The sequence below is a fragment of the Oryzias latipes genome, chromosome 2 (genome assembly GCF_002234675.1).
Source record: "Oryzias latipes chromosome 2, ASM223467v1".
NCBI lineage: Eukaryota > Metazoa > Chordata > Actinopteri > Beloniformes > Adrianichthyidae > Oryzias > Oryzias latipes.
Genome location: NC_019860.2, coordinates 11,018,401 through 11,037,715, shown reverse-complemented (window position 1 = coordinate 11,037,715; position 19,315 = coordinate 11,018,401). Strand labels below are relative to the sequence as shown.

Sequence of the window (19,315 nt, the reverse complement as noted above, 5' to 3'; positions counted from 1 at the left end):
AAAAACACAAAAAGTCAGCGAGAATTTCTTTTTATCATTTATAACAGGGGTCGGGAACCTATGGCTCGCGAGCCATATATGGCTCTTTTGATGGTCACATGTGGCTCGCAGACAAATCTTTAATTATAGTTTTTTTTTTCATTAGACCAGTCCTTCTCGGGCGCGATGCGATGCCAGAGGCGCGCAGTAGTAGCAGTGCTTAGAGAGAGAAATCTGCGCCAGCGCTATCAGTTACTATTATCTATTATTTCACAGAGTTTGTACCAGCTGGAAACCTGTGAATTGACGTGCCTAAAACTACGCGCTCCCGTCTCTGAGAAAGAGCGCGCAGATGCGGGGACGGGATGTGTGAGGGAGAAAGCAGAGGGTGGGGCTGAGGTGTTGTGGGGACAGGCAGCAGGTGAATCGCGCAGGGATTGTAAAAACGTAAAACCCGCTGCCTGTCACTCACTGCAGCGTGTGAGTGTGTGTTTGGCTCCCCGTCTGCATGTGAGCAGTCTTTGTCACATCTACAGAACATTCAGACCTACGATGACGTTTAAAGTCTCAACGCCTGAACGAAGCAGAAACTCACCACGTATCAACCAGACTAGACCATCAGCAGAACTACCACGAGAAATACTCATCATTTATTAGAAACAGCATAACAATGTTATTAAAAAGAATCCACAGACTTATTGTACTTTAAAAATGTTGAAATTAAATCAAATGCACACATTCATTTGTATATTTAGTTTTAAACAAATTGTCGCGGACTGAGTTGGATGGCTGTTGGGCCGCGTTAAAAGTTCTGGAGTTCATTGAACGCGTCAAGCAGAGATCTGATTGGCCCTCAGTTCTGTCGCTCAGCCTGTTGTTAGGTAGTTTGGACCAATGGGGTTCAGCTATGGGCCGAATAAGGGAAATGGGAGGGCTGCAGCGGGAGCAGGTGAATATAAAGTTGGGAGAAGCGCTCTCGTCTCGCTGGAGAGATTCAGGAGTTGCTGAATTAATTGAACGGCGTTTGTTGCGGTCTGCAGTAATCGGAATAAAGAACTTTAAAAGAGGTTAAGTCTCCGTGCCTCAGTGTGGGGAAGGGACACTACATTATTATATGGCTCTTTCGAAATTACATTTCAAAATATGTGGCATTTATGGCTCTCTTGGCCAAAAAGGTTCCCGACCCCTGATTTATAAGAAGATGCCTTACTTTAAAGTGCAGCTCAGAATGATTTGAAATACTAAAAAGGTGTGTGCTACCTCCTTTGTGTGCGTGTAGAAGGATACGGCGAGGTCCAGCAGCAGCTTCCTCTGTTCAACGCGCTGAATGAAGGCCTGAAACGCACATAAACAATATAAGACACTCTATACTGCACCGTTTAAACATCTTCTTCCTTTCATATGTACCTGCATTCGCAGCTCCAGGTCTCTGGCTGCCTGGTAGATCTCCTCTTCCTCACACTCTCCAGACTGCGCCAACTGGTCTGCTGCCTCCAGAAGCTTCTCTGCATTGGTGTACGTATTCTGAATCACATAGAATGTAAATGAGCAGATGTATTATCGCACCTTCATTGTTGCTACAGGGAAAAAAAAAATGAAAACACACAAACAGTGCAAAACATTTCACTTCCACAACTTTTGCTGAAAGTAAGAAAAGTGAACATTTTACAACCTTAAGTCATGTGTCATATCTGTGTTTTACCTGTGCAACCTGCTGAAAGTCATCGTGTCGCTTCTGCAGCGCCCGTGCCCGGTGCAAGGACTTCCCCACACCCGTGTGTTTGTTCAGGAAAACCTCTCCATGCTGCTCCACCCAGTCCAAAACCTAAAACAGAAGCAGTTGGGAAGAGAATCTGGATATTAATTTAAAGCCAAATAATTTATACATTATCAAGACCTGAAAATAGATCTTATTGTTGGTCGTCATCTACGGTCCCCATCTCCAGCCCGGATAAAATACAGGGTTTTGTTAGGAAGGACATTCGGAATTAAAGCTCCCTGTCAAACCACCTGTCCGTATCAGTGAAAGCTGATTTAAATTACAAGTAAAAGGCAAAGCCAAATCTAATGTCTGATTTTGATCCAGATGGGTTTTAAGCAGCTAAAGTATCTCTCTAAAAATTCAAAATTAAAATGTTTATCTGTTTTAATAGAAGCTGACATAAATATAATAAATGAGAATTTCAATTAACAAACTAAGGGAATCTAAAATCTAATGTATCTTAATCAAAATCTTCATCTTGTGTTAAAACTTTTGCTAATTAAGGCGTACAAATTTTATTTAATTCTGGAAAGTTACGTTGATCCTCAAGAGGCTGGGTGCGAAATGTTGATGCGGTACAAATCCAGGTTTTTTTCTTTTACACCTCTATTCTGATATATGAAATATATATATAATTGTCATAAAATGTATCCTCCATGATCAATTTTCAAACGGTTGGCATGAATTCCATGAACTTCCATGAATTAAAAAGGACGCCACAGAAACGCCACTACCAAATGCAAGTCTCTGGTTGGTCAAAGTTCAGTCTGGTTTAACTTGCAGTGTGCGTGCAATGGCCCTGCGTTTTTACATGTAGAACCCAAAAAAAGGTCTTAAAAATGTGCGTAGCTACTTGTGAACACAAGAGTTTTGAAAGATGAAGGCCAAAACGCAAATTTGCGCATGTTTACATAGCCCTTTTTTTTTTAGTGGTCACTTGAAAGTGCGTTGGTGAGGGCGGTGTGAACGTAGCTTTGATCTGAATAATCAAGAATGTTTGATTTAGAAATTTAGAAAATGGTGAGAGTTTGGATCTTATTGTAATTTGAAGTTTGGACCGTCATAACCCCACCTGTTTAACATCCTGTTGAAACACACATAACTGCAGGCGCTGGTGGAGGCGGAGCTTACGATGCTGCCATGCTCCCTCTACTTCGTGATGACCCTGCACACACAAAAAAAAATTGACATCAGTGCTCTGGCGTGTTTCTTTCATGTTGTCTGGTTGAATTGTTTGAAGTCGTTACGATGACCCTTACCTGCATCACCTGGTGTAGAACCCCCATAATGGTGTGTGTGGCCGCAGTGAAATCTGGTTTGGTTGCTGATTCGTCAGAATCTGTTGTGGGGCAACGCTGAAGGACCTCCAGCAATGCCTTACCGCTTTCACTGACCTGTGTGAAGACACGGACAAAAGGAAATTGGTGTTCGAACTATAAAGGGACAAAAATCATGTGTGTGTAGATACCTGTGTGTAGTTGGCTGAAATCTCCTCATTGAGCTCCTGGTGTTTTTTTATTGCAGGTTCCAGCTCGGCTGTTGTTGATGGCAATGGCCCTTCAGAGCACAGTTTAACCCATCCCTCCACTCGGGCTAGAAACTAGACAGACACAAACAGGAGGGCGGGGCATGATGTGTCTGTAAATTGGATGGACGGCCCTGAAGGTTTGTTTTCGCCTGAAAAAAAAAAAAATCACCTGCTCTGCCCCTTGATGGAAACCGGTTGCCATGGCAAGCATGTTGCTCCGCTCTTCCAGAGCACTTGTCATTGACTTCCAGTTGTCCTGTAACTTTGACGACACCAAAGCAATCCGCTCTGCTCCGTAGTGGCCGGCCTCCGCGAGCCTTGCTGCCACGGTAACGACACTGTCCACATTCACACTGCCGTTCTGGACCAACACACACACAAACAGATGGGTTGGTTCTGGTGCTCCAAAAATTAAAAAAAAGACACACACAAAAACAAGACCACACCATGCAGTTGGCGGTGAAATGCTGGTGCTGCGTTTGTAGATCGAGAGCGTGCTGGTGGTTCTGACCGACTTCTGCCAGACTCTGCATGAAGAGCTCTTTACTGTGAGCGATCCACTCTGACATCTGCGGCAGAGACATCCATGACAGGTAGAAGGAGAAAGACTTTAGACATCAGACAGCTGTTCTGGTCCACTTATGCAAGACAAATGTCGCCAAAAAAAAACGTTCCAAACAATTGTGTTTACTGCAAAAACATGTGAACACCAAAACATGTTTCTCCAATGATTAAAAGCAAAAACCAAATGTAATATACTTGAAATTAATAGTGTTCCTAATCTCAATCAATTAAAGTCATAACATTGTAAATAATAGAGAATTTGGAAGAAAAATCTACAAAATATATGGTACACAGGCTAAAAAGAGAAAAATTAATGCTAACATGAATGATTAGCTAATTAGCTGACAGTGTTGGCCACGAGTAGAGATAACTAATTATTAGTGTTAAAGAATGCTTTGTAAAATATCTCAATTTAAAAAAAAAACTCAAAGCACTTACGAACAACAATATATAGTGTGTATAATGACACAAAGATATTTTAAACTAAATGTACCAAAATAGATTTAAAATGCCCAATAGGCTAAAAATAACGGGTATGCAGCTAGATCGTTTAAGTTTACGCAAAATAATAGTTAAGAGAAAAATGTCAGTTTTCTAATTGTGAACATTTTTTAAATCAAATGATTTTTAGCAGCCAAACAGGCAGAAGAAAGTGAAAAACCTTGGTAGCATCCTGTTCAAACAGGTGGAGTTGCAGTGCCTGGTCCAAGTGCAGCTTCTTATCACCCCAGCACTGCAGTAAGTGACTGCGAGCCCCCTGCAGCCGGTCCAATAAAGACGAAACCTTCGGCGCCACGCTCTGGAAATCTGCTCCTCCTGACAACCAAGTTCCCCCACCACCCCCACTCTCATTTGAGGCTTCACCGTGGGATGAACCTAGGCGCATCCGCTGAAGTAAACACTTCCCTTCTCGGTCGAGGGCATCAACAGGCGCAGTGGCGATGCTATTGCGGAGGCGAGTGTGTTCTTCCAAGAGTCTGGACAGACACTGTGACAGTTAGTTAAATCCTCACAGGGAGACACTCAAAGTCGGAATTAAACACTCACTTGCGGGCCTCATCAATGTCCTGAGGCTCGGGTATGCGGCTCAGCCCGGCTTCCAGCTGCTCCAGTTGGGTTAGTAGCTGTGTGGCAGCCCCTGAGAACTCCTCTAAACCAAGACGCAGCTCAGTCCACTCCACATGGTCATACTCCAATGAACCTCCGAGGTCAGCGGTCAGCTGAGAGGGATCAATAAGTCGGGACAAACCCTCCACTGACACCAGACTGGTCTGAAGATAAATGACAGATCTCTTGCTCACTGTAAAGTCCCCGTCAAAAGAGCCAAGCTTTTATTTTTACAGACTGTTCAATACCTCGAAACTCAGCTTGGCACTGCCTAGGTTGGTCTTGTGTTTCTGCCAGAAGGTGTCCGGTTTGATGAGTAGTGCTGTGTGGATGTTTGAGGAAAAGGACTCCTGTAGTGTTCGCAGAACCGGCTTCACGCTGTCCCACTTACTGCCCCGCATATCCACCACAACGGTAAAGCCACGGGCACGCACATCCTCGCTGACGGAGAAGCAGTTGATGACACATTTCCAAATTCACGCTATTGTCAAACTGTCGTCTTTTTGCCATCCTTCTTTGACTCAAACAGTTTATGAAAATGTTAAGCTAAAACTGCTCCTAACAGGTCTGATGCGTTCACACTGAACGTAATTCGTGTGGCAAACACGTGTCTGACGCCTCTATTTTGACATGCAGCATATTCACTGCTCGACGCTTTTCCAAAAACGTGTTCAGCAACCTGATGCTCCCGCTACATGTGGGAGGAGCTACTGTCCAATGTTTTTAGCCTCACCCCTTTGCTGACACAAAGCAAATTCTTTGCCAAAGTTCAGATAATTAAACTCTGGAAAGAATTTCTCCTGCAATGCGTTGTCACGACAATCAAAATGCGCTGCCGCTAGTCGTGCAGGTATATTGATTTATCATTGAAACTGGATGTCCCTAATGCACAAATCACATTCGGTGTGAACGTAGCTTTAGAAGAAGACGTGTTAACCTAAAGATCACAGAAAAAGTTCTTCTGGCGTACCTAGGGATAGTTGATAAATAAGTAACCAAGCGGCTGAGGTCTTCCTGTTTTATTCGATCGTGATTGGTCCTAGCAGGAAAGGTGAGAATTGGTCCACCTCGTTTGTCGCGTCCACCTGAAGAACACACGGCAACTTTGAGCCTTGCACTTTTGGAGGAAACAAAACTGAAACTGAAAGCACTGTTACTGGGTCTTACCCGACACAAAGGCCACTTTTTCTCTGAGCACCGTCAAGACATCGACCGCCCGGACAGACTCCCCTTTACCAGAACCTAGAGGAAAATAAAGGTATCATTACATGATGGCTGATGTCCAGACCAGGGTAAAGTCTGCTGACTCTCAGGACTGTGGAAATTATAATGCAATATATATTTTAACTTTTAGATGTACGGCAAAAAAAGAATTTTTTACATGGCCATTAGCAGGCACTTTTACTGTATATGGGGATATTCAGGGAAATGTTGTCTCGCCCTAAAGACAACCAACTAACTGGCAGGCAGGCTACTTAATCCACTGAGCTACAACAACCTTATCTCAGCACAGTATTGATTACTGACAATGAGCTGGAAGAGCACAATATAGTAAATTCAAGACTACTGAAAACACTAGTTTGCAAATGTAGATTGCATCAACCCAATGAATTTGACATGCAACTTTTGAGGAGGAGTCAGGTTTTGACATAAGCTACTAGTGATCAGATAGCCTACAACTAAACTTCACTTTGTTAGGCATTGTCTTTCAACTCATATTTAGTTTCAATGCCTGCCAAAGTGTTGGATAAAACCAACAGAATGAAGCAACAAATAATAGCCCTCAAGTGCTTGGAGCATTTAAAATAGATCAGGGTAAAATGGACAATGTTTTTTTAATTTTTATTACCGTATTTAAATAATGGGGGCTAACTGAGTAATCAGCAGAGATGTCTTAGACCTTCACAGAGAACAGTAAAGCTACTAACAAAACCAAGCTTGTGACACCCATTGTGGGTTTAATGTGGGTTTGGCGCAAAATGTCGAAGCGGTGCAAATCTGGCAAATCTTGCTCAAAGTTTTTTCTTTCATAGCTCTTTTCCGAGACTTGGTGTTGTATAATTCCAGTCAGAAACAAATCACAAATATTAATTTCACTTCCATTAACAATTTTCAAATGGTCGGCACTTCTGTAAATTAAAAGGGAAGCCGTCCATACGTCACTACCAAATCCGAGTCTGATTTACCTGGTTTAATTATCAACGCATGTTCATGGGCTGCGCGTTTTGTACGTAGAGCCCGAAAGCAGGTGTAGAAACTGGAGTAGCCATGTGAGAGTTTTGGAAGTGAAAGACCAATTTGTGTGTTTACATAGACTTTTCATTGAAAGTGGTAGCTTCAACGCACGTTGCCAAAGGTGGTGTGAACGTAGCTTAATACAGCACTGTGCTCAAAGAAGTCACTACATATTTAACTGATTTTCCTTTACATACTTGTTTTGTGGTAATTGCTAAACAAACAGACAAAGAAACAAATGCTGGTAGTAGCAGTGACTTAACCTTGCTGCCTAAAATGCTATTAATCCCACCCAATACTACCACTGTTCCGAAACCAGTAGAAGGATAAAAGCTTTTTGCTCATTTTATATGAAAAGAGATTCACATCATTTTTTTTTACATTTGCCTGTGAACTGGTTGCTAACATAGCTTGTTGAGAGCACGTTGATGTAAATGATCTTGTGTATAGTACTTTTTCAGCTCAGCAGACTGATGGTACTGTTAGTTTCACTTTATTTTAAACCACTTCCACCCATCCGCCACAATGAGCCCAGCAAGTTCAGAGAAGAGCAAACTGATGCTTTAATCAATAAGCTGAATCTCTTCAGCTCAGTATGGATGTGTGTGTACTCGTACAACTATCCTTGTGGGGACCGATGACATATAGGAGCCTTATGAGGACATTTTAAACAAACTGACCTTCAGAATGGGTTATGGGCTCTGGTTTAAATCTGTTTTAGGGATGCGGTTGTATAAAGGCAATGTGGGGAATGGATGATGTCAAGCAGGGTCCCCGCCACAGCTTCTGGACTAAAGACAGATACAAATATGGGTGTGCAAACAAGCCTCCCATATGTGTTAGCTCATCCTGCACAGCGGGAGGAAGCTAATCCAACACATACACACACTGAGGGCATTAAACGTCTCACATTAGCAGCCCAGCAAGCAGTGATAACCCTCGGAGAGAAAACCTACAAACAAGGAGAAGTGGAACATGTATCCAGGCCTGCTTCCTCACAGGCGTCTCCATCTGTCTCATCACAGCTCAGACTGACAGTTCAGACCCAGACCGACTGACTCTTTAATTTCAAACACAGACCAAACAACAAAAGCGACATGACCTTGACATAAATGTGGTGAAAAGAGGGAGTGATAAGAGTAACGATGCAAGACACAAATGGTAAAACAGAATGACAAACATTTCCAAATATTTCCTTTTTGGTTCCAAATTTCAAATATTCAACTACAGTTGTCTGACATGTATTTATCGAACACTACAGCAGGCAACAAACTAAAACTCCAAATAGTCTGTTTTTATTAAAAGAAACAAGATAATCCATTAGGGATCACAAGTAGCATAAAAAAATTAATAGATTGAAACACACTTAAACATTTTAACCTCTTAAGGCCTGGTATCCACATATGTGGACATTGCATTTTTGGTTATATTATCACAGTAGGTAATTTTGTTTAACTGGGGCCCTGTGACTGCATGTGTAGAGGGTTATCTTAAATATTAGCTCCGGTCAGGAGAGGTTAAAGGCTAAAAAAAAACTGTTTGTGGGTTAGGGATGATGCCTGTTTCTGCTCCATTCTACTTACAGACAACAGTATGCCATTTTTTCCAAAAGACACAAAGACATTGTCAATGAGAGATCACAGACCAGCTTGGCTTTTGAAGACCTATTACACAGTTTAGTCGCTTTTTTTTAAATTGCTGTAGTATAGACACCCTAGAGACCTAATAAGTATCAACTTGTTCATTCCTGTTCTTCCCTGATACATGGCATATGCTGCTTCACTGTTGTGTGGTTAAAAAGGACATCATGCCTGCATTAAATAGGACATGAAATGTATTAATAAAAAAACTGTTTTACATTATAATAATGATAAATGTATAAATAACATCAACACAAACGTAATGAACAGGTTCATTACGTTGCTTACATTTTGTAGGGCCAAGGATCCCCTTTTTATAAAGAACTTTTGATGTCGACTATAGAATTCTGAACAGCAAAGACAAAGGCCAGAGCCGAATTCTTACCCTACCTCTACAGCCTCTCACTGCTCCTCCAATTGTAGGGGCATTTCAAGAGGTAGGGTTGTCTGATATAGTTTTTCAAGGGCTAATCGCGTGATCTGCATTGCGCTGTAATGTGGAGAAAAAGTACTTTCTTAATGTGGGTGTGCTCTGATGCACAGAAGTTTACATTTAAATGCAAATAATGATTTTTTGTTTTAGCAACGTAGCTGACCTGTGATTATTGATTATGTCATTGAGTGGGAGTAACGTCCAAATTCGAAGACAATATTTTTCTATAACTCTCCGTTTCAAGGGCTAAATGTACTGGTAAGGAGAGGCCATAGGCATAGTCTAAAAGATGGTGCAGCCATATTGACTCGACACCTTTCAACTACCAAAAATGCTGAATTGGGTAGGATAGTAAAGTGAACGATTTGTTGGGTCCCGTTGGTGTCATGTCTCGTCAAGTTCCTGTCAGTCTCTGTTGTCTCGTGTTTAACTTCCTGTTTTTTTTTGTAGGTTTACCTCTCGTTTCAGTCCTTCCTCTCCCTTCCCTTGTCTGTTTCCCCACAGCTGAGCCTGCCTCATCATCCCTGATCGTTTCCACCTGTGCTTCCCCTCCTCATGTATTTATAGCCAGAGTTTCCCTGTGTCCTGTGCCTGATTGTCTTGTTTTCTCCTTGACAAAGCCAAGCCAAGTTTATCAAGGTTTAAGAAATTAAAACAATCTAAAACTCTGCATCTGAGTCCAGCCCTGTGTCCTGCCTTGTGTCAGTACAATCAGGCCAGAATGGACTCAGCAGAGCGCAGCGATTTAGCTTCAGTTCTGCAACGCCTGGAGGCCCGCCTTTCTCAGCAGGAGGACTTCCAGAAGGCCCTGGCATCTCACATGGTGCAGGTCTCCACCCATGTTCAGGATCTCCGCCAGGGTCCGCCCTGGATCACCACACCTCCGGGTGCTTCTGCATCCATCCCTGTTCCTCCCTCTCCCACCATGCCTGCCAGGACTCAGGAAATCAAGATAGCCCCCCCCCGATCGTTACTCGGGGGAGCAGGGACTATGTAAGCTCTTTCTGACAGACTGTTCCGTTCATTTTGAACATTCCCCCCATGCCTTTGTATCAGACAGAGCTCGGATCGCCTTCATGATCTCCCATTTATCGGGGAGGGCTCGTGCTTGGGCCATGGCCGAATGGGCTCGCGACTCTCCACTCTGTTCGTCTCTCATTGCATTCCAGGAGGCTCTTCAGATCACGTTCGATCCGGTGTCTACCAGCCGGGACAAAGCGCGGGAGCTGACCAGCATACGCCAAGGTGGGGACTCCGTCTGTGATTACGCCATTCGATTTCGCACCTTAGCGGCTGAGAGCGGGTGGAACTCGGTGGCGCTGTATGACGTATTCCTCAAGGGTTTGGCTCCGCGCATCCAGGAGCAGCTCATACCTTTGGACTTACCTCCGGGTCTGGACTCCCTGATCGGTCTGGCCATCCGAACAGACAACCGGATCCGTGAGCTGGCTTCCCGACGCAGCAGCGGACCCTCAGGGGGCGGGTCTTCTCACGGGGCTGAGTTCACGGATAGGAGGGATTTCCCTCGTTTCACGGCTGATCCGCCACGCTCCTCAGCGGACCGCAGTGACGAACCCATGCAGGTGGGACGTGCGCGACTTACGGCGGAGGAACGACGGCGCCGCCAGCGGGAGGGTTTGTGCTTTTACTGCGGAGAGCACGGTCATTCGGTTTTCTCCCGCCCCATGAAGAACCCTGCGACGGTGAGTCACATCACCGCTGCAGACAGACGCACACGGAGCTTCACGCCCCTAGTGGTGACCCACCACGGCGTCACCACAGCTCTCACAGCACTCATAGACTCAGGGGCTGACGTCAGCTTAATGGACTGGAAGCTGGCAGTCGGTTTAGGACTAAAACCTCGTCTCCTAGACAGACCTATCAAGGCCCGTGGTCTTCACGGAAGAGGTCTTTTTACCATCACTCACGTCTCTGAACCTCTCCGACTGTCCATAAATAACCATACTGAATTCATGTCATTTCACCTATTCGAGTGCTCCTCAAGGCAGCTGGTCCTGGGGTATCCTTGGTTGTGTGAGCACAGTCCCCGAGTGGACTGGTCGACGGGGAAATTCTGGAATGGGGGCCAGATTGTGACAAACACCAAAGTTCAAGTCCCCCAGGTAAACGAAATAACATGAACTATAAACCTGTTCCTGTTCATCCTGCTTCAGGTCCAGAGACCCCGGACCTGAAGAAGGTACCTGCGTGTTACCATCATCTCGCGGAGGTCTTCAGTAAGTCCCGGGCTCTGAGTCTTCCACCTCATCGCCCCTACGATTGTGCCATTAACCTGGTTCCAGGTTCCACTATTCCAAAAGGGCGTCTGTATCCAGTCTCAGCTTCCGAACGTCAGGCTCTGGATAAGTACATCGATGACTCTCTGGCAGCAGGCCTCATCCGTCCTTCCTCATCCGCAGCTGCAGCAGGCTTCTTCTTCGTCGGGAAGAAGGATGGGACCCTCAGACCCTGCATAGACTACAGCGCTCTCAATAATATAACAATTAAAAACAGATATCCATTGCCACTTATGTCCTCTGTTTTTGACCAGCTCCAGCAGGCCAAAGTGTTTACCAAACTAGATCTCCGTAATGCCTATCATCTGGTCAGGATCAGGGAAGGAGACGAGTGGAAGACCGGTTTCAATACACCCAGAGGACATTATGAATACCGGGTCATGCCTTTTGGGCTCACCAATGCTCCCGCCGTGTTCCAGGCCATGATAAATGACGTACTCAGAGACTTCTTGGACCGATTCGTGTACGTCTATTTAGACGACATCCTTATTTACTCCCCCGACCAAGACTCTCACGTCTCCCATGTCTCTGCGGTTCTTCAGCGGCTACTGGAGAACTATCTCTATGTTAAGGCAGAGAAGAGTGAGTTCCATGTCTCCACCGTTGCCTTTCTAGGGTTCATAGTGTCTGCAGGAACAGTGGAGATGGATCCAGCCAAGGTCAGCGCAGTGATGGACTGGCCGTCTCCTGACAGCCGTAAGAAACTCCAGCAGTTTCTGGGGTTTGCGAACTTTTATCGACGCTTTATCCGGGGCTTCAGCTCCATTGCTGCGCCCCTCCATGCCCTCACGTCTCCACGTATGCAGTTCCAATGAACGCCGGCGGCCGAGGCCGCCTTCAGAGCTCTGAAACGCCGCTTCACATCTGCTCCGCTGCTTACCCTGCCTGACCCACACCGGCAGTTCGTGGTGGAGGTGGATGCGTCCAATGAGGGGATCGGAGCCGTCCTGTCCCAACGGTCTGAACAGGATGGGAAGATGCACCCCTGTGTGTTCCTGTCTCGGCGTCTCTCATCAGCGGAACGCAATTATGATATCGGCAACCGGGAGTTGCTGGCGGTCAAGGTGGCTCTGGAGGAGTGGCCGCATTGGTTGGAGGGGGCCGAGCACCCCTTCATCGTCTGGACGGACCATAAAAATCTTGAGTATATCCGGAACGCTAAGAGACTTAACGCTCGCCAAGTCCGTTGGCGACTGTTCTTTGACCGCTTTTCTTTTACCCTCTCTTACAGGCCGGGGTCCAAGAAGGTCAAGCCGGATGCCCTGTCTCGCCGATTCGACCACGCGCCTGTTGCCAAAGAACCGGAACCTCTCCTTCCGCTGACTTGTGTGGTTGGAGCAGTGTCTTGGCAGATAGAATCAGAGGTAAGGCAGGCTAACGGTGGGGTGCTGACGCCCAGTGGGTGCCCGAGGAATCGCCTGTTCGTTCCCCCGAACCTACGCTCAAGGGTGATTCACTGGGCCCACGCCTCACTGCTTTCCTGTCATCCGGGAGTGCGGCGGACTATGCACGCCATCTCCCGGAGGTTCTGGTGGCCATGCATGGAGCAGGAGGTCCGGGAGTACGTTTCCGCTTGTTCAGTCTGTGCCCGGAATAAGTCATCCACCGGACGACGCATGGGACTCCTACAGCCTCTTCCCATCCCTTCCAGACCGTGGGCGGAGGTTTCCATGGACTTTGTCACAGGCCTTCCCCTCTCACGTGGTCACAACACTGTTTTGACAGTTGTGGACCGGTTCTCTAAAATGGTCAGGTTCATCGCCCTGCCTAGACTGCCTTCGGCCAGGGCCACAGCTGACATTTTCCTGAACCAGATCGTGAGGTACCATGGTTTCCCCAAGGACATTGTATCGGACCGGTGTCCGCAGTTTGTGTCCCGGTTCTGGAGGGAGTTCTGTCGGCTCATCGGCGCTAAGGCCAGCCTGACCTCAGGTTACAATCCGGAGTCCAACGGCCAGACTGAACGTCTCAACCAACAGCTGGAAACCGGTCTCCGGTGCTTGGTCTCCCAGAATCCCTCGACATGGAGCAGGCATCTGGTCTGGGTGGAGTACGCTCACAACACCTTACCCACCTCGGCTACAGGCTTCTCGCCCTTCAAGTGTGTCTTCGGCTACGAACCTCCTCTGTTTGCGGCGCTGGAGTCTGAGGTTTCGGTTCCATCGGGACAGGGTCAGGACGGCTGCTGACCGCCGCAGGCGTCCTGCTCCAGATTACCGTCCCGGACAGAAGGTCTGGCTCTCGGCCAAGAATCTAAATCTACACGTCCCGAGTAGGAAACTGGCCCCGCGGTTTGTTGGACCATTTCCCATCACCAAGGTCATCAATCCTGCTGCGGTTCGTCTTCGTCTACCCCGGTCCCTCAGAGTCCATCCCACGTTCCACGTTAGCAACATCAAGCCGGTGGTGGACAGTTCTCTGGTGCCTCCCGCGGAGCCTCCTCCACCGCCCAGAATGGTGGGAGGTGGTCCGGTGTACACAGTCCGGAAAATACTGGCCGTCAGGAAGAGGGTCGCCAGTTTCTGGTGGACTGGGGGGGTTACGGTCCGGAGGAGCGGCAGTGGATCCCGGAACGCTTCATTGTGGACAGGTCTCTCCTGACGGACTTCTTCAGGTCCGGGGCTCCTGGACCGTCAGGAGTCGGTCCTTAATGGGGGGTTCTGTCATGTCTCGTCAAGTTCCTGTCAGTCTCTGTTGTCTCGTGTTTAACTTCCTGTTTTATTTTGTAGGTTTACCTCTCGTTTCAGTCCTTCCTCTCCCTTCCCTTGTCTGTTTCCCCACAGCTGAGCCTGCCTCATCATCCCTGATCGTTTCCACCTGTGCTTCCCCTCCTCATGTATTTATAGCCAGAGTTTCCCTGTGTCCTGTGCCTGATTGTCTTGTTTTCTCCTTGACAAAGCCAAGCCAAGTTTATCAAGGTTTAAGAAATTAAAACAATCTAAAACTCTGCATCTGAGTCCAGCCCTGTGTCCTGCCTTGTGTCAGTTGGGTCTTTTTAATTGAATCGGCTAATTCAAAAATCCACAATTTTTCAAAATAGAGATAATATATGTTCTATGGTCTTCAAGGGAAAAGCTATCTGATTATGTGCAAAAAATTCCCATGTGCGTTGTAATGTATCGACTATGCTTGACATTTAAAATGCATGAAGTGCAAAATTCCTGGACTTGAGCCTCTCTTGCATGGGATTTGCTTTATCCCATAGATGGCAGCACTAGTTATCCAATATGGCAGCGTCCCTGTTTGATTCAAGAAGGTCCCAAGTCCAGAGACTTTAGTTTGCTAGTCCTCTGAAATAATAAAAGTGAGGTGCTTCATATTATAGCATTTGTAAGCTATGAACTGGTGCTAAATATGGGTAAAGTATTAATCATTTGGTGTAGCCTCCCTTTAACCTATTAATTTCCTGGAAAAATAATTTCCTGGAAAAACAAACCTATTGGACTTGGGCCCCTTTTGAACTAACCGATTCAATTGAATGTTAGGGGTGGCTCATTAACGACTAAGGATAATGCCGCTTGTTGTTTTCAGATATCTTGCTCTAAACCCATCCTCCAGCCTGATCAGGCTCCTCACCTTCTTTCACATGTACTCCTGCATACATTACCTCCATGGAGATCCATCAATGCCAGATTGTATAGGTGATTCCTTACTCATTCTAGCGGTCCTTTCATGTTATTATCAAGTCTACGTTGCCGATTGTGTTTCCGACCACAATTCTGCTCCAGCCATGTACCGACATTGCTTCAGCCTCTGACCACATCTCAGTCTAAGCCTCCGGTACTGACCCTTTTTCTGTCCTCCAGCCAAGACCCTCATTACCAGCTCTGCTTCTGTTGTCAACCACGCCCCTCCAGTCTTTACAGAGAGCACGTCTCGCCACTCACTCACAGAATAGCATTCAAGATCATCTCACTCCAGGACCAAAACTCACCATCACCACCTTAGTCTTCTCTTGCAGAATCCCTCTGGAGAAACCAGGAGGAACTCCTTAGTGTCCTCGCCACCCTCAAAGAAAGAATTATTCCATTTTCATTGTTTCACCTAAACTTACTCTCAGTAATTTTCCTCATGTCATTTCAGTATCCTGTACCATCTGAAATGACAAAGATACTACTGTCCAGCTATCAATGTTAACATGACGTCATTTTTTGAGTGGTTTCTGGGTTATCCATCGTTTATTAGCGTTCTAATGCTACAACAGACTTTCCTCTTGTAATAGAGTCCAAATTAAATTGGGGCATATTAATGCAAATTATGGTCACATTAGTATCAACAGCGCACAAAAGTAACTGCTCATTTTACAAGCTTTAACATGGAAGGCCTTTGACTGTTTATGATAACTGGGCTGAGTGACCCCTCCCCCATCGCATTCCAAATAGGAAGTACCTGTTGATTCCATGAAGCCAAAATCCCATAGACTTCTATTGAGAAATAAACAGCTATTACTCAGTCATTCTATTTGTAAAAATAACCATTTATACCCTGATAAATTTTTAACATGTACTTGTTAATTTATTTTTTTTTCATAATTTTTTTTTATCTTTATTGCAAGTTATTCAAGTTATAAACTGGCAAATCAGATGCAGCAGTAAAACTAGGTGGTCTCATGTTGAACATTCAAATTTTTTGATAAACTGATTCTGTGTGCCTGCTCTTAAGTGGTAGGGGTGTGAACTTCCACTACACTACTACTACTCACTAATGAATGGCCAGAGTGGTTGGACTTGGACCAACACTGCTTAATTACATCGTCTGGCTCCAACATGTTGCCAAAAAAAATGGCGACTGAATTGACTTAATTTCGTTGGAGCCAGAAGTTAGCCATTTTCTATGGTTTTGTATTTGTATTTATTTATTTAAGGGACAATGCATACAACAAACAGTGTAGAATACTCTAAAGGTAATGAGACACTGTAAATATGCAGGATTGTAGCCTAGGCTAATTTCCATCCTCTGTCCCGTTCTGACCATGGCCAGCCACCTAGAGACTTAAAATAAAATGAGTAAAACAGAGTAAAAATGTACATATATAGCGTAAAATTGCATTAGAAAAATGACATAAAATTAACATAACTCGGATAACATTTAAAACAGTTTCAAATGCATAGTTCCCCAAAATATACATCAATAAAATCGCCAAAATCAGAACAATACTATGACAACTGTGACCACTTTTTTTCACCCCCCAATGGTTTATTTTTACTTTTGTTAGCAAACAGTTTTCTTGCATTGTCCCTAAAATTAGCTATGAGTGCAAGTTTGGTTTTCCAGCAGCCAAGATCTTAATTGTTTTGAGAAAGATGGAAGTGTGGAGAGCTCTCGAATGCTTTCTGGGATTGTGTTCCAGGTTTGAGAGGCTCGAAAGGAGAAAACAGTCTGTCCAAAGCTGCTTTTTCTGGAAGGAATGATGCAGTCGCCTCTTGAACTTGCTCTGGTGCTTCTGTTTTGTCTTTTTTTGACAAAGTCCTGAAGTGGGGGAGGAGCCAGACCGTGAAGGATTTTATAGACCAATATGCAATCTGTATGTTGAATCATATTATTGAAGCTCAGTAGATTGTGTTTCTGAAGTATTTTACAATTATGGTGGCTTTTGGGCTTTTTGTCCAAAGTTTTCAGAGCTTGTTTGTGAACAGTTTGTAGAGGTTTCAGAATGGTTCTGCATGCTGATGCCCAGCTGGTCATACAGTAGGTCATTTGTGAAACAATCATTGCATTATAGTACAGCTTAGCAGCTTCCAGAGTTAAGTTGTTTCTTATGTGTCTAAAATTTGATAAATTGAATTTAATTGAGTTCACAACCTTTTTGATGTGTGATTTGAATGTTAATTGTGTGTCAATTGTTATTCCTAAATATTTATATTCAGAGACAGATTGTATAGCTGTTCCATTTATCAATACCGGAGGGGTGTCTTGGTTAGTTGAGCTTTTAGAAAAATACATGCACACGGTTTTAGATACATTGAGAATCAGCTGGGATTTTTGGAGCCACTCTGAGATCTTGTTCATGGCTGATGTGAGTTCTTGAGCTGCTTGGTATCTGTCCCTAGCATGAACATAGATGACAGCATCATCTGCATAAAGCTGGCACTGCACATTAGGTGGGCAGCAGCTAGGGAGGTCATTGATGTAAAGACTGAACAGTAATGGGGATAATGATGAGCCTTGAGGTAACCCTAGTTGATTTTCTCCACATGATGATGTTGTATTATTGACTCTGACCTGTTGTTTCCTGCATGTCAGGTAAGATTCCAGCCAGAGTAGAGTTCTTGGTGAAAGATTAAAATGATGTAATTTTTCGATTAAGATGTCCCTGTTGACTGTGTCAAAAGCTTTCTTAAGGTCAAGGAACACAGCTCCCACAACTCCTCCTCTGTCAATCTTTAGTTTTAAGTTTTCGAGAAGAAAACAGACCGCTGTTTCCGTAGAGTGATGCTTTCTAAATCCAAATTGCATTTGATGGAGGTTATAAAAACTATAGTTAAGATGTCCTACAAGTTGTTCTGCTACACACTTTTCCAGCACTTTAGACACGACTGGCAAGATGCTTATTGGTCTGTAATTGCTTATTTCTGTTGGATCTCCAGATTTAAGGATTGGTGTGATCACTGATGTTTTCCAGAGGTCTGGAAAAGTACTTGTGTTTATTGATGTGTTGATTATGGTGGTAATAGGACATACCAGTGACTCTTTGTGAGTTTTTATAATTAATGTGCTCAGGCCAAATGCATCTTCGGCTTTAGAATTTTTAAAACCATCAAGTATTTTTCCAATTTGTTCTTGTGATACTGGACTTAGACTAAACGTTGGTTCTATTACTGAAGCAGGCATTACAACAGGCTGGATTGTAACAGGAGACAATGTCTGTGTCAAGTTTATGGCCGAGGTCACAAAATATCTGTTGAAGGCATCTGCAATATCTAAAGGGTCATTGGATGGACCCTTCTTTAATTTTATTTCACTAATGTTACGTGTTGCAGTAAAGCATCCTGCCAGTTTATGAATGTGTGTCCAGACTTCTTTTGCATTACCTTTTAAGTTAATTCTAGCATTGATGAAGAAATTAGCTTTAGCATGTCTGATTTCTGCAGTAACTTTATTCCTTAGTGAGGTAAACAGCAATCTATTGGAGGTTGATTTAGTTTTCATGAACATTTTAAGTGCTTTATCTCTCTGTTTCATCAGTTTCCAGATTTTGTCATTCAGCCAAGGCAGATGCCCTTTTTGGTGCCTTGCTTTTACCTCTTTTTTAAATTGAAGCAATATATCCTGAAGTATTTTGGTAAATTTTTTACAGTTTTCATTCACTTGATCATGCAAAAGATGTTCTGACCAATTCACTCCTTTCAAAGTTGTCTCTAAGTTCTTAGTTTCACTTTGTGGTATTTTTACCTGCTTCACTGGTTTATTGAGGGGGCACAAGGACCTATGTTTGGGTAGTTTCCTTGAAAAAAGAATTAAGTTATGATCTGATAGACCGGTGACTAAATTGTAAGTTTTATAAATTCTTTCTTGTCTATTAGAGAACACTAGGTCTATACATGTTTCCGTGGATTTAGTTATTCTTGTTGGTCCTTGTATTAGTTGTACAAGATCATGTCTGTTTACAACAGATTCCAGTTTCTTGCGGCTTGTTTTATCCAACCAGTTTACATTGAAGTCACCAAATAGGAGGATTTCCTTTTTCCAATTACACTGCTTTAAAATGTCCTCCAGTTGCTCATAGAATTCATTGGAGGATGATGGAGGCCTATATATTCCAATTAGTAT

At 44.3% G+C, this 19,315-nt stretch overlaps 1 protein-coding gene across 2 annotated transcripts in view; it reads right to left on the bottom strand.

Moving 5' to 3' along the window:
* LOC101166941 (kalirin) overlaps positions 1–19,315 on the bottom strand; it is a 68,031-nt gene that overhangs the window by 41,820 nt on the left and 6,896 nt on the right. For both annotated transcript variants that reach the window (XM_023964367.1, XM_011482977.3), the window contains exons 2-14: positions 6,108–6,182; positions 5,911–6,025; positions 5,189–5,381; positions 4,881–5,104; positions 4,495–4,810; positions 3,716–3,838; positions 3,439–3,630; positions 3,210–3,341; positions 3,001–3,135; positions 2,814–2,906; positions 1,682–1,804; positions 1,387–1,503; positions 1,240–1,314 (exon numbers count right to left, since the gene is read on the bottom strand). In XM_023964367.1, coding sequence (XP_023820135.1) covers positions 1,240–1,314; positions 1,387–1,503; positions 1,682–1,804; positions 2,814–2,906; positions 3,001–3,135; positions 3,210–3,341; positions 3,439–3,630; positions 3,716–3,838; positions 4,495–4,810; positions 4,881–5,104; positions 5,189–5,381; positions 5,911–6,025; positions 6,108–6,182 — 1,913 coding nt within the window. The remainder of the gene's footprint in view (positions 1–1,239; positions 1,315–1,386; positions 1,504–1,681; positions 1,805–2,813; positions 2,907–3,000; positions 3,136–3,209; positions 3,342–3,438; positions 3,631–3,715; positions 3,839–4,494; positions 4,811–4,880; positions 5,105–5,188; positions 5,382–5,910; positions 6,026–6,107; positions 6,183–19,315) is intronic.